The sequence below is a fragment of the Panthera pardus genome, unplaced genomic scaffold, assembly GCF_024362965.1.
Source record: "Panthera pardus isolate Hobbes unplaced genomic scaffold, ASM2436296v1 HiC_scaffold_2, whole genome shotgun sequence".
In the NCBI taxonomy this organism is placed as follows: domain Eukaryota; kingdom Metazoa; phylum Chordata; class Mammalia; order Carnivora; family Felidae; genus Panthera; species Panthera pardus.
Genome location: NW_026526765.1, coordinates 106,437,197 through 106,452,008, shown reverse-complemented (window position 1 = coordinate 106,452,008; position 14,812 = coordinate 106,437,197). Strand labels below are relative to the sequence as shown.

At 33.3% G+C, this 14,812-nt stretch overlaps 1 protein-coding gene across 8 annotated transcripts in view; it reads right to left on the bottom strand.

Moving 5' to 3' along the window:
* ADAMTS6 (ADAM metallopeptidase with thrombospondin type 1 motif 6) overlaps positions 1–14,812 on the bottom strand; it is a 305,077-nt gene that overhangs the window by 160,580 nt on the left and 129,685 nt on the right. For 7 of the 8 annotated variants that reach the window (XR_002071347.2, XM_053907329.1, XM_019414343.2 and 4 more), the window contains exons 8-9: positions 14,649–14,692; positions 10,404–10,509 (exon numbers count right to left, since the gene is read on the bottom strand). The exons of the other annotated variant lie outside the window; for it this stretch is intronic. Coding sequence is in view for 6 of the 7 variants with exons in the window: in XM_053907329.1 (XP_053763304.1) it covers positions 10,404–10,509; positions 14,649–14,692 (150 nt within the window). In the remaining variant the exon portion in view is untranslated. The remainder of the gene's footprint in view (positions 1–10,403; positions 10,510–14,648; positions 14,693–14,812) is intronic. 8 annotated transcript variants of the gene reach the window in all.

Below are 14,812 nucleotides of genomic sequence, written 5' to 3'. Positions count from 1 at the left end.
TGCCTCAAAGAACTAGAAAAAAAAGGAACAAAATAAGGCCAAATTTTGTAGGAAAAATAACAAAGATCATAGCAGAAATAAATGAGTGAGAGACTAGAAAATCAATGAAAATATCAATAAAATCAAGAACTTCTTTTTTGAAAGGACAGGCCAAACTGACAGAACTTTAGCTAGAGTAACTAGGAAAAACAAAATAAAACTTAGAAAAATATAGTCAGAAATGAAAGAAAAGACATTACAATTGATAACCACAGAAATACAAAAATCATTAGGCACTAGTACAAAAAAGTATACACCAATAAATTATATAAGGTAGAAGAAAAGGAAAAATTCCTAAAAAAAGTAAAAACCCAAAAAAAGTAAAAACTGAATCATGAAGAAATAGAAATCCTGAACAGACCAATAACAAGTAAGGAGATAGATCAATGATCCAAAACCTCCCCAAAGAGAAAAATCCAGGGACAGATAAATTCACTGGTGATTTCTACCGAACATTTAAAGAAGAATTAATGTCAGGGCACCTGGCTGGCTCAGTCAGTAGAGGATGTGACTCTTGATTTCAGGGTTGTGAGTTCAAGCCCCATATTGGGTGTAGCAATTACTTAAACATAAAATCTTAAAAAAAAAATGCCAATTCTTAAACTCTTCCAAAAAAATGAACAGCAGGAAACACTCCCAAACTCTTTTACAAGGCCAGCATTACCCTGATAGTAAGAACAGAAGAATACATTCAGAAGAAGGAAACTAGAGGCCAATGTCCCTGATGAATATAGATACAAAAATGTTCAACAAAATAGTAGCAGAATGAATTGAACAATACCTTAAAATATTCACAAACCATGATCAAGTAGGATTCATCCTTAAGATACAAGCATGGCTCAACACATGCAAATCAATAAATTTGATACATCTCATTAAAAGAATGAAAATTAAAAACCATGAGGATCTCAGTTAAAAAAAAGCATTTAACAAAATTCAACATCTTTTTATCATAAAAACTTTATTTATTTTGAGAGAGAGAGCGCGCTTGCGAGCAGGGGAGAGGAAGAGAGAGAGGAAGACAGAGAATCCCAAGCAGGCTCCATGCTATAAGCACAGAGCCCAACATGGGTCTCAACCTCACAAACTATGAGATCATGACCCGAGCTGAAACCAAGGGTCAGATGCTAAACCAAGTGAGCTACCTAGGTGCTCCCTTTTCATCATAAAAACTCTTAACCAAGTAGGTGTATAGAAGGAACCAACCTCAACATCATAAAAGCCAGATATAATGGGCCCACAGCTATATTATAATCAATGGTGAAAAGTTTTATGCTTTTCCTCTAAAATCAGGAACAAGACAAGTATATCTGCCATACTCCCACCACTCCTATTCAACTTAGCACTGTAAGTGCTAGCCAGACCAATCAGGCAACAAAAAGAAAGACATCCAATTGGAAATAAAGAAGTAAAATTATCTCTGTTCACAGATGACATGATCTTGAATACAGAAAATCCAAAAGACTCCACCAAAAAATGGTTAGAACTAATAAATTCACTAAATTACAGATAACAAAAATCAACATACAAAAATCAGTGGTGTTTCTCTACACCAGAATAATGAACAATCTGAAAAAGAAATAAAGAAAACTATCCCATATACAGTAGAAACAAAAACTATAAAATAATTAGAGGGGTGCTTGGGTGGCTCAGTCAATTAAGTGTCCAACTTCGGCTCAGGTCATGATCTCACGGTTCCTGAGTTCGAGCCCCGCATCAGGCTCTGTGCTAACAGCTCAGAGCCTGGAGCCTGCTTTGGATTCTGTGTCTCTCTTCCTCTGTGCCCCTTCCTCACTTGTGCTCTGTCTCTGTCTCTGTCTCTGTCTCTGTCTCTCAGAAATAAATAAACACCTTAAAATTTTCTTAAATAAAAAACAAATAAACAAAACTATAAAGTAATTAGAAATAAATTTAATCAGGGGCACCTAGCTGGCTCAGTCAGTAGAACTCGTGACTCTTGACCTTGGGATCATGAATTCAAGTTGTACATTGGGTTACAGATTACACAAAATAAAAAGGTAAATTAAATTAAATTTTAAAAATACAGAGGTAAAAGAACTGTATACTGAAGGAAATAAGAGATTGATAGAAGAAATACTGTTAAAATGTTCAAACTACCCAAAACCATCTATAGGGTCAATACAATTCCTATCAAAATTCCAACAATATTTTTCACAGAAATCTTAATATTTGTATAAAATGACAAAAGACCCAAAGATTGCCAAGGCAATCTTGAAAAAGAAAAAAGCTGGTGGCATCACAACACTGGAGGCCATGGAAGAGAACAGGGAACCCAAACACACACACACACACACACACACACACACACACACACACACACACAAACATATACATGTGGTCACCTAACATTTTAAAAGGGTGCCAAGAAAGAAAACCAAAGCAGGAGGCATAACAATCCCAGACTTCAAGCTATACTACAAAGCTGTAATCACCAAGACAGTATGGTACTGGCACAAAAACAGACACTCAGATCAATTGAACAGAATAGAAAACCCAGAAATGGACCCAAAGACATATGGCCAACTAATCTTTGACAAAGCAGGAAAGAATATCCAATGGAATAAAGACAGTCTATTCAGCAAGTGGTGCTGGGAAAACTGGACAGCGACATGCAGAAGAGTGAACCTGGACCACTTTCTTACACCATACACAAAAATAAATTCAAAATAGATGAAAGACCTAAATGTAAGACAGGAAGCCATCAAAATCCTTGAGGAGAAAGCAGGCAAAAACCTCTTTGACCTCAGCCGCGGCAACTTCTTACTCAACATGTCTCCGAAGGCAAGGGAAACAAAAGCAAAAATGAACTACTGGGACCTCATCAAAATAAAAAGCTTCTGTACAGTGAAGATAACAATCAGCAAAACTAAAAGGCAACCACCAGAATGGGAGAAGATATTTGCAAATGACATATCAGATAAAGGGTTAGTGTCCAAAATCTATAAAGAACTTATCAAACTCAACACCCAAAAACCAAATAATCCAGTGAAGAAATGGGCAAAAGATACGAATAGACATTTCTTCAAAGAAGACATCCAGATGGCCAACTGACACAAGAAAAAATGCTCAATATCACTCATCATCAGGGAAATACAAATCAAAACCACCATGAGATACTACCTCACACCTATCAGAATGGCTAACATTAACAACTCAGGCAACAACAGATGTTGGCAAGGATGTGGAGAAAGAGGATCTCTTTTGCAATGTTGGTGGTAATGCAAGCTGGTGCAGCCACTCTGGAAAATAGTATGGAGGTTCCTCAAAAAATTTAAAATAGAACTACCCTACGACCCAGCAATTGTACTACTAGATATTTATCCAAAGGATGCAAGTATGCTGTTTTGAAGGGATACATGCATCCCTGTGTTGATAGCAGCACTATCAACAATAGCCAAAGTATGGAAAGAGCCCAAATGTCCATCAATGGATGAATGGATAAAGAAAATGTGGTATGTATACATATATATATATGTATATATATATGTATATACACACACACACACATACATATATATACATATCTATATACATATATATACATATATACATATATACATATATATACATATATATATAATATACATATATATATATACACACACACACATACATAATGGAGTATCACTCAGCAATCAAAAAGAATGAAATCTTGCCATTTTCAACTACATGGATGGAACTGGAGGGTATTATGCTAAGTGAAATTAGTCAGAGAAAGACAAATATCATGTGACTTCACTCATATGAGGACTTTAAGAGACAAAAGAGATGAACATAAGGGAAGGGAAACAAAAATAATATAAAAACAGGGAGGGGGACACAACAGAAGAGACTCATAAATATGGAGAACAAATTGAGGGTTACTGGAGGGGTTATGGGAGGGGGGATGGGCTAAATGGGTAAGGGGCACTAAGGAATTTACTCCTGAAATCATTGTTTCACTATATGCTAACTAATTTGGATGTAAATTTTAAAGAATAAAAAATAAAAATAAGTAAATAAATAAAAATAAAAAATAAAAGGTTGCCAAGAATACTCAATGGGAAAAGAATAGTCCTCCATAGTAAATGGGGTGGAAAAAATTGGACTGCAAAAAAATGAAACTGGACCCCTATCTTGCACAACTCATAAGAATTAACTCAAAATGAGTTAAAGATTTAAGCATAAGACCTAGAAGAAAATATAGGGGAAAAGGATTTTCAACATCACCAATCATCTGGGAAATGCAAATCAAAACTACAATGAGATATCACATCACACCTGTTCGAAGGGTTAATATGAAAAGACAATAGATTACAAAAGCCAGTAAGAAAGGAAAGAAAAGGGAACCATTGCTGATGGGAATGTAAATTGGTATAGCCACTATAGAAAACAGTTTGGAGGTTCTTCAAAAAAGTAACAGTAGAACTATCATATGATCCAGAAATCCCACTTGTGGGTATACAGCCAAGGGAAATGAAATGACTATCTCAAATAGATGTTCATTGGAGAACTAATTACAATAGCCACAATATAGAAACAATCTAAGTGTCCATCGAGGGATAAATGGATAAAGAAAATGTGGTATATAGATCCACAAACACACACACACACACACACACACACACACACACACACACACACACACACACGAATATTGTTCAGTCATAAAAAGAAAGAAAATCCTGTCATTTGGTTCAACGAAGATGAACCTTGAGGGAATTACAAGTGAAATAAGTCAGACTGAAGACAAATACTGTGTGATCTCACTTATATGTATAATCTAAAAAAGCTGAAATCCTAGATACAGTAAGTAGACTAGAGGTTGTCAGGGACTAGAGTGTGAAGGAAAATGGAGGTATTCAAAGTGTACAACTTCCAGTTATACGATGAATAAATTCTGGAGGTCTCGTGTAGAGTATTGTGACTATAGTTGACAATACTGTATTGTATACTTGAAAGTTGCTAAGAGAGTGGATTTTGAATGCTCTCACCACACGCACAAGAAAAGGTAATTAATTATATGATGTGATGGATGTGTTAACTAACCTTATCATGGTAATCATTTCACAATATATATGTGTATCAAATCATCACGTTGTACACCTTAAACTTATACAATGTTATATGTCAATTATATCTCAATAAAGCTGGAAAAAAAAGAAAAAAGGAGAAAACACAAATTACAAATATCAAGAATGAATGGTGGAACATCATTATTCATATGACAGACATTAAAAAAGACAAGGGATTATTATAAACTGCATGATAATAAATTGACAATTTAGTTAAAATAGTCTAAATGCTTTGAAAGACATAATTAACAAAAAAAAAACTCAAAAGATTTAGATAATGTGCTATCCTATATTTAATTTAAAAACCAAATTATTAATCAATAATCTTCCCATAATGAAAATTCCAGGCTCAGATGGCTTCATTGGTGAATTCTACCAAACATTTAAGGAAGAAATAACATTAACCTTATGTGTACAAACTCTTTCAGAAAATAGAGCAATTTATATGACTAACTTTATTCTAACACTAAAACTCAATTCAATTTAATTTGTATGACTAACTTTATTCTGATACAGAACTCAACAAAGATATTAAAACTACAAACCAACCAATTTTTTAAGATTGTGCTAAAATAACTAGATATCCATGACAAAAAAAGGGACCTGAGTTGTTACCTCACACTACACAAAAAATTAACTCAAAATGGATCATAGATCTTAATATAAAAAGCTAAAAGTATAAAACTTCTAGACAAAAATACAGAAGAAAACGTTTACAATTTTGAACTAGGCAAAGACATTTTAGGACACAAAAAACACAAACCATAAAAGAAAAATTTTTTTAATTACACTTCATCAAAATTTTTAAATTCTGTTTTTTTACAAAATACCATAAAAAAATGAATGGCAAAAAACAGACCTGGAGAAGATAGTCACAGTCACATTATCTATATATGACAAAGACTTTTACCCAGGATATATTGAGAAATCTTGCAACTCAATAAGAAGAAAACACCACAGTTAAAAAGAAAAAGTGGGAAAAAGATTTTGACTAGATATTCAAAGAAGATAATGAATGACAAATAAGTATATGAAAAGATGCTCATCATCACTAACATCATTATTTACCAGAAAATAGTTGCTTAACTAATTAAAATTACAATGAGATGCCACTGAAATGCATAATGATGGCTAAAATTAAAAAGACAAAAACAAATGTTGGCAAGGATCTTGAAGTAATCAGAACTCTCAGAGATTGCTAGTGGGAATGTAAAATGGTATAGAGACACTTTGAAAACCAGTTTATGATAGAGTAAACCTAACACATACCATACTACCAACAGTACCACCCAAGAGAGATGAAAGTATATGTCCAAACAAATACGTGTACGTGGATGTTCACAGCAGTTCTATTCATCATAATAGCCCCAAACTAGAAAAAACCTAAAATGTGGTAGGTGCTATCATTATTGATAGGGAATATTATTCAGAAAACAACAACAACAACAAAAACAACAACAACAAAGCTACTGGTACACACAACATGGGTGAATCTCCAAAGCATTATGCTAAGGGAAAGAAACTAATCACAAAAGAGTACCCACTATATAAGTCCACTTAAATGAAACTATAGAAAAGACAAGGCTAATCTATAGTGATAGAAAGTAGATCTGTGGCTGTCTGGGCCCAGAGAAAAGGTGGAGACTGACTATAAAAGGGAATAAGGGGACTTGTTCAGGTAATGGAAATGTTGATATCTTGATTATGGTGGTGGTTAAACAGTTATATACATTTGCCAAAATTCACTGATCCATACTCAAAATGTATGCATATTTATTGTATGTAAATTATACCAAAATGGTGTTCTAAAATGTACTCATGGGAAAGCAAACTCTTCCAGAAAATAGAAAACTTCTTCACTCATTTATAAGACTAATATTATTTTGACATCAAAACTAGACAAAAAGCATTAAAGTCCCAAATACAGTCTCAAATATTAAGAATCCCTCAGTGTATGTTAATCATTAGCCTTCTACTATGAAAGTAGAGCCCTAATCAAGCATTTAGAGACAACCTAAGTACTTGCAACAGGAGAAGGCAAGTTCAGATAAAAGAAAATAGTGATAAGAGCTTCCTAATACAGGTAGCCTAATTTACCATTTTATCATGAAGTCTGCCACATTTCTCCTTAAAAAAAAAAAAAAAATCATCTCCTAACCAATCTTCTATATCCCTATCGGTAAGACCAAACATTGGTACTGATTTCCAAAAGCAAGGCCAATATACACCTGCAGCTTTTGCTAAAATATTTAACACTTCCATAAATTCTCTCAAAATCAGAGTTATAGTTCATTAAATCATGATTAATTAATAAATGGGTTAAGTTAATTAAAAGATTTATGATCTTAGGACCTATTCTTTTTTGTGAGAAAATATCAGACATGTACAATAGTAGAAAGAATGGCATAATGAACTCCCATTCATACATTTTCAAGATGATAAAATTCAAGATGCTATTCTTGCCTTATCTTTCTCTTTTTCATTTTATTTTCAAAGTAAATCTCAGACATCCTGTCACGTCAGTCCTGCATATTTCAATATGCATCTCAAATAACTATGACAATTTTTAAGATCTTTTTAAGATTATTTATTCTTATACCATGTGGAAACATCAGACTTTTCTCAACATAAAGAAGTCTGGTTGAATTCTTGCCGCCCCCTTTCAACATCATAATTTTTTCAATTGCTGAAATCTATGGCAACTAGTTTATTAACAAAAAAAAAATCTTTCAATGAACATTCATTTCTATAAGGTTCATTAATTGCCTTTGGCTTATAGCTACATTACAGCTAGACATGTTACTTAAATATTGCATAAACCTCAATCTTTCTTGTTTTCACAAAGCCATGGAGAGAAATAAAAGTGGTCACTAATTCAATTCCCGTATGGTCCACCCCCCACCCCCACCAATAAAAGTGGTCACCAAGGCCTACTCAAGGAAAAATTTGTCCCATAGCTGTTTAAAATGGATATTCTATACCTACACAAGTATACAGTGGGTGCAAAACCATATTCTACACAATGTAAAGAATACATTGAAAATCTTCAGTCTAGTGATTCAATGAGGGCACTTCTCAATAATTTATAGTCAAATATTCTTCACTGTGATGAACCTGCAGATATTGTCACATCACTTACAATCCATCCTACTAAATGATACAAGTTATAAAAATTCAGCACACTCTAACTGAAAACTATACCTGATATATTTAACATGGCTGTTGCTTTCTTTCAGGAAAAATAGGGGATTGTATTTTAGTGATGCCATGAGTTGTGCCAGAGTTGACTTGCTAAGTTCCTTAAAGCTAAGCCCAAGATCTTAAAAACAAGTCAAGGGATCTCCATCCATGAAATAGATTTTCCTTAAGTGACCAAATAATAATTTGTTACATTGAAAAAGATATGTTAGATATATCCCGCCTCATTGTCTGGGGAAAAGGGAATAGAGGAAACTGACCCATTAATCAACTGGACATGGAAAGATAGCTGATTTTTAGTTTGTCAAATAACATTTTTAAATGGAAGAATTTCTTCTGGCTCTCAACATAAAGCATTTTGTAGATTCCCCACCTCCTCATTTTTTAGCAGTTGCATTATCAAACAAGAATTAGTTGCGAAATAAAGTTATTCCAGAGCATATAAATCTTAAAAGGTATATTGATACTCTACTTCTCTTTCATAATCTTCTACATAAGGTACAAACCATTCATCTTACAAAGAATTAGAAGGAATTACCCAAGAGGCCAAAAACAACAAAAAGGACTCTAGGAAGTCTGACAGAGAAGGTCAGTTAGAATCTTCATCTTAATAAAAGATACAAAGAAAGATAAACCCTCACTTCAGCTATTAAGTACATACAAGAATGAGCCTTACAATACATATGCTGACACTGACTAACTTATGACTGCATGTGGAAATAGTGCTCCCATACATACATAATTTATCCACTGTATGTTACTTGTCCTAACCTTTCAATGTAATTGAATCTAACGGAACCTATTAAATTCAGTGTGGTTGCATAAGATTATGACAGTCATTAATGAGCCAGAGTTTTAAGTGTGTTGAAGATAAACTGGTTCAGAGGCTTTCCCCTTTTGTACTCCTGCTGTTTATTGCAATGGAAACTAGAATACCAAAATTTTTAAGACTTCATTAAAACTGTAATACTGACTTTTCCTCATGTCTGAATCAAGTTAGGTTTAAACTTGCTAGTCACTTGCCTTTACATAAATCAACACTAATTTGGTATAATTTAAATTGCAATCTTCAAAATAATGCAACAGACTGACTTAATTTCACTCTCCACTTTGAAAAAAAAATAGCTGAACTACAGATTTATCTTAGGAATGACCTCTGAGGCAAGTGTATAATAAACATTCATTTCTATTTGTTCTTCTTTTCCCCCATCCATTTCTCTACCAAAAAAGTAGACTGTAAAACTTAAATCTTACAAATGTCAGGAGTTCCTGCAAATAGGCTGCTTGTTTTACTTAAAACTGTTTGACTATCCTTTTACAGTTTTCAAATTTCTCTCCTTCCACATGAGCAGGCTTTTACATTTACTACTGCCTGTTGCTTGAAATAAACAAGTAAGGATTTTACTGCTATGTGTGTGTATTCGGGGGGACAGCCATAGGACAGTTTGGGTCACAGATTTATTTAAAGCAAATATTAAAAACTCCAGAGCCTCCTAAAAAGTGATGAAAATGATGTCTCACTGCTCTCTGTAACATCAGTTTTGATTGTGTGTGTGTGTGTGTGTGTGTGTGTGTGTGTGTGTGTGTTTCAGTGACATACAAGTACACCTGAAAACACAAGTTACACAGCATCAATTGCACAAACTTTATGTCTGGAAAAGGTATGTTCACAGCTGTATGAAGAGTGAAAAGTCAAAGTAGACTTTATGGTAGCAGTGTCAATAGTGATTTTAAAATATATAGGTATTGTCACTTAATGAAAAAACAGATCACTTAAACAATTTAACTTGGAGGAACTAGGTGATGAGCAGACCATGCTAAAGATAAATTATTTCAAATACATGTAACAAAACTTAAGTGTGGTGCATTCACCACTCTAAAACTATGGGTCATTGAACCATAAAGATTATTTAACAAGTCTCCAGTTCTTAAGATGATTTATCTCAACACCCCAAATGATAACATTCTCTATTGAAATCAGACAAAAAGGCAGTAAAATACGGTTGAGCACAGGCGTTCCACACAGTAGTTATGAGTTGCTCAAAAGAGTGGAGTTCTAAAATTTATTTTGATTTTCTTAAACTCACTCACTTGTGACCAATCTCATGTGCAATGGTAAAAGCTGAACCCAGGCCAATGTCTTCATTAATGCTGCAGCTCCTTTCAGGCTCACACATTCCAGCCACAGAGGCCAAGCCTGAATAAACAGAAGGAGACACAAAGGGTCAAGCCAAGGTGTTTCAGTCTTAAAAAGCCCATACTTATAAATGCCTGGATTCTTTTTAATAACCTCCATGCACAGAAGGAGCAGTTGGCAAAAGGTTAACTTTCTAGTCATTTGCAAAATCACTGGGGGGAGTTTCACTTTGCCGGCTAGACATTAATATTTTTTGAACTGCAGTCAGTGCTGGAAAATGTCTAGACTAGGGGTTAGATTTATAAATTTTACTTCTGGTAACTTGGGACCACCTAGTAACTTGAGCCAGAAGAGGGAATTCAAGAAAGCATTTCTATTTTAACATTCTTTAGGCTGTAGAAAGCAAAATATATCCACATTATTTTTCTAAAGAGATCTGTTTAAGTTTAGTGGGTTCATAAAAATATACAAGCAACTTTTTAGTTACCAAAAAAAGGGAATCCCAAATAATTTTTTAATGACTTTTTTTATAAAAGCAAAAATGAATGATTCAAAAGAGAAAAAGGAGAACTGTTAAAAAATAGGTTTTGCATTTTTTTAATCTTCTGAAATCAGTCCTGGTAGTGATGCAACAGTGTCTTTTGGTATTTTAATGGAAAGCAAGTCTTTCACGCACTCAGTGTATTTATCCCTCCCCCATCCCCCTTCAATGCCTTAGTTTTACTAATAAAGCAAAAACTACAGTGTTAACTTGCTGATTTTAGTGAAATGTTATGTTTTCAAGGTATTCCTCCCTTGGGAATTTTGGCCTGTAAAAGCTTTCATATTTACTTCCAAATAAATATCATGCCCTGTGAATTAATACATAACTTTAAAACAGTGCTTAGAAAAAAGAATTTTTGTATGAAAGATAAAATGTCATGTGTCATAAGGAAACAGATGCCAAATCATATTTAACACATATAGGGATGACAGTTATTTAGAAGAAATTGAAGGAAAAGTAGAAAAAACATTTTATATTTTATATGTTAGTAGTCTACTATCATTACCCAAGTAATAATTATCTCCCCACAAAAAGTGGTTCAAATTCAATTCAATGAATATTTATTGACTGCAATAAACAATGTTCTATGCTAGGTACAATTTCCCAGCTACACTAATTTGGAATAGTAAAAGCTATTCAGTTAATATTTTTACTGACAAGAAAGTTCTAGAAATTGTTTCTCTGTACCTTCTAATATAAAATATGAACATAATAGCCACACTGGAACAAAGTTGAGGTCAGTGTTAGATTACCTAATAGACTGTTTGCTTTTCCTACTGTTTTATGTGGAAGGAGCAGGAGTTGGGAAAGAGGTTGATTTCTGCCTCTCTGAGTTATTATAAATACTAGTGTTATCTTGTAGTGTCCTTCTACTGACTTAGAAGTCTTGAGACCTGAAGAAGAGGAAGTAAAAAGAGGTACTAGTTGGGGCAAGGTGACTTGATTTTTTTTTGTTAATCAAAAATATTTAATCAGTGTTACTTCCAAATTCCATTAAGAGAAAGAAAGAGAAGGAGAAGGAGAGAAAGAATACAAAAAAAGTTTGCTGTAGATTATCTGGCTTTAAGCTACTGAGTTCAATATCATCCATGATATTGGAAGAACAAAGCCACACCGAAAAATGTTTCTGTTTTGAGCTTTATGAAATTTGGCTAAAAAACAATTACAAAGAATAATTATTGTGAAATTAACATTTCTTCTATTTTCCAAAATATATTATTCCATGGGTTAGCTTTTTGCTTGTTGTTATTGTGGTTGTTTGGTCTATGCCATGTGGTAGTATTTTTCTCAATGACTCCCCAAGGTGTATTTGCAAGCACAGATTTACTTCTGTATCTGATAGAAAATTAACTTAGTTGTTCTACTAAAAGAACAACTTTAGAAAGAACATATTTGGGAAATAACTACTAGTTGGAAATGCAGAGCTTAATCTTAAGTGAAATAAAATAATTTAGATGTTATTTTTTACAACCCCTACAACTTTCTGTATTTCTATAAAATTGAAGTTGTCAAAGTTCTTACGTGTGACTGTGTTAATAGGGGTTTGATTACTCTTTGGGTCATTTAGATTTCCTCAGTTTGATGGCCACAGTTTGCACCCTTAAATCTACTTAGCCATGTAACAGTTGGTCATCAGAAGTACTAAGCAAGGTACAATATGCAAGTATTAGCATAAAACCAACATGAAAGTTGCCAGAATAACCACCCAAAAAGAAAAAAACCTGATAAATTCTGTACTGATAATATATTTTCCACATATGAAGGTCAACACATGTAAACATATGCACTCAGTTTTCACCACGACATAATACAAAAAATAATTTACAATGGTTTATAATTTGAAAAATAATTTATACTGAGCTTGAAAATGCATTGACATGTACTAAAGTATTATTGTATTCATTTGAGAAATTAATAAACTATAAAAGTTGGAATACATACTCGGGGAAAAAAAGAGATGTAGGGTAGAAAAATATCTTGAATCTACTTTGGTAAAAATAACAAGAAAAGTACAGGCAGTGTTATTACTAATATCCTAATAAAGAACATATCTCAATGTAAATAATCTACCTTCAAAAATCAGAATAGAATATGTGTATGTATATGAATACATATATACACATATGTATATCCTCAGAATATATATATACTAGAAAAATACAAGCTCTAGCTTTGAAGCTTAGTGTCCATTGTACCTAAAATTGATTAAGCACTTAGTAAATGGTTTATTGAATTTGAATAATAGAGAGGTTAGGTTAAACAGTATAATTTCTACAATAAGTAATAATACCAGTGCATTTTATAGTACTTCTTTACCAAACATCTTTCTTGAAATGATTTTTACAATATCCCTGCTGCATAAGGGCAGATACTGCTCCTACTTCGTAGATAAGGAAATTGAGGAACAAAGTCCTAAATGAAGAGTAAAGGCTAATGCAATGAAACTGTCAAAGCCAGCTGTTAGTTTCCAGTTTAGGGTCCTTTCCAATGAATTACATTGTCTAATTAACCTAAAAACCTAAATCTTTTTGAAGTGAGATCTCTAAGGAAAGACAGCTCTTTTGCCATTATGCTTTTTAACTAGCAAACTTCTCCACTATAAATACTCAAATTGGTTAATTGGGATTTCTTCTCTACCCTTAAATCCCAAGGGAATTGCAGTAGGAGAAGAGTGGAAAGGCAGATAAAAATCAAGACAAGTCTCTATAAACAGGTGGCTTTCCGAACTCCCTAGGAAATTGGGTAACATCTTTTCTACCATTTCTACTTAAATTTGATCTTCCCAAAATTCTTTTGAGGGGCATAGGAATAGATTTCACAATTGTTCCTTTACATATAAGAAAATTGAGACTTTTCATAGAGACAGTAAAAAATTCACCTTCAGGTGCTTAACTTTTGTGTCTGTATAAAGTCTCTATGACACTAAAAAATTTATCATAGAAAAAAAAAGCCTGTTCTTAAAAATAACTCTAGTTGCTTAACAATTAAGCCTACTTGAAAGCTATCATTTTCCTCCATTTATATTTGCAGTTAACTTTTAACCAGAATGAAGTTATGCTCTGCAACAAAATGTAATTTTTTAAATTCTAAAATACTACAGAAACGCTTTTCAAAAAAACAAATGATTTCTGGGGAGCAAAAGAAAAATACTCCTGTCCTCTCTTTCTCCCTCTCTCTCTCTCTCTCTCTCTCTATTTTATTGTTGTTCAGGTACTGAAAATTTCTAATATCCTAATTTACAGGGATATACATGTTCCACAAAATTGCACCGAAGGAAGTACATTAAGAACACAACATCTCTCCTTTAAGTATCCCCCCCCCCCAGTTTTCCCCCTTTCCTTTCCTAGCCTGATATTTGAAGATGCTGTTTGCTTTCCTTTGCTCTCAAATTCCTTGGTATTTTTGGAAAATACATTATAGAGTGGTAACTTTTGATTCAACATGATTGAAGATTTAGAAACATCTTCTAAGTTGTTTTTAATCATCATTCCACTTGTTTCCTAGTAAGTGACATACCACAAAGGTTAAGTTTTTAACAATTTATGGGAGTAATTTCAGATGTGCCAGAAAGGAAAATGACCAAATTAATGATGAAGAGTAAAGTCACTGGACCAAAAAGACAATCTGAACTATCCTCCCTTCATAAAAAACTTACCCAATGTTCCACAGGGCTTATTTTTATAAGTGCAGATATCATATCTATAGAGGAGAAAAAAGAGAGATGAAATTTGTAATCTGATCAAATTTGTAAAATATTTTCGTATATTCATCACATTTCTTTCTTGGAGCTCTGGGTTGTCAGACCACAATCAGTGCAAT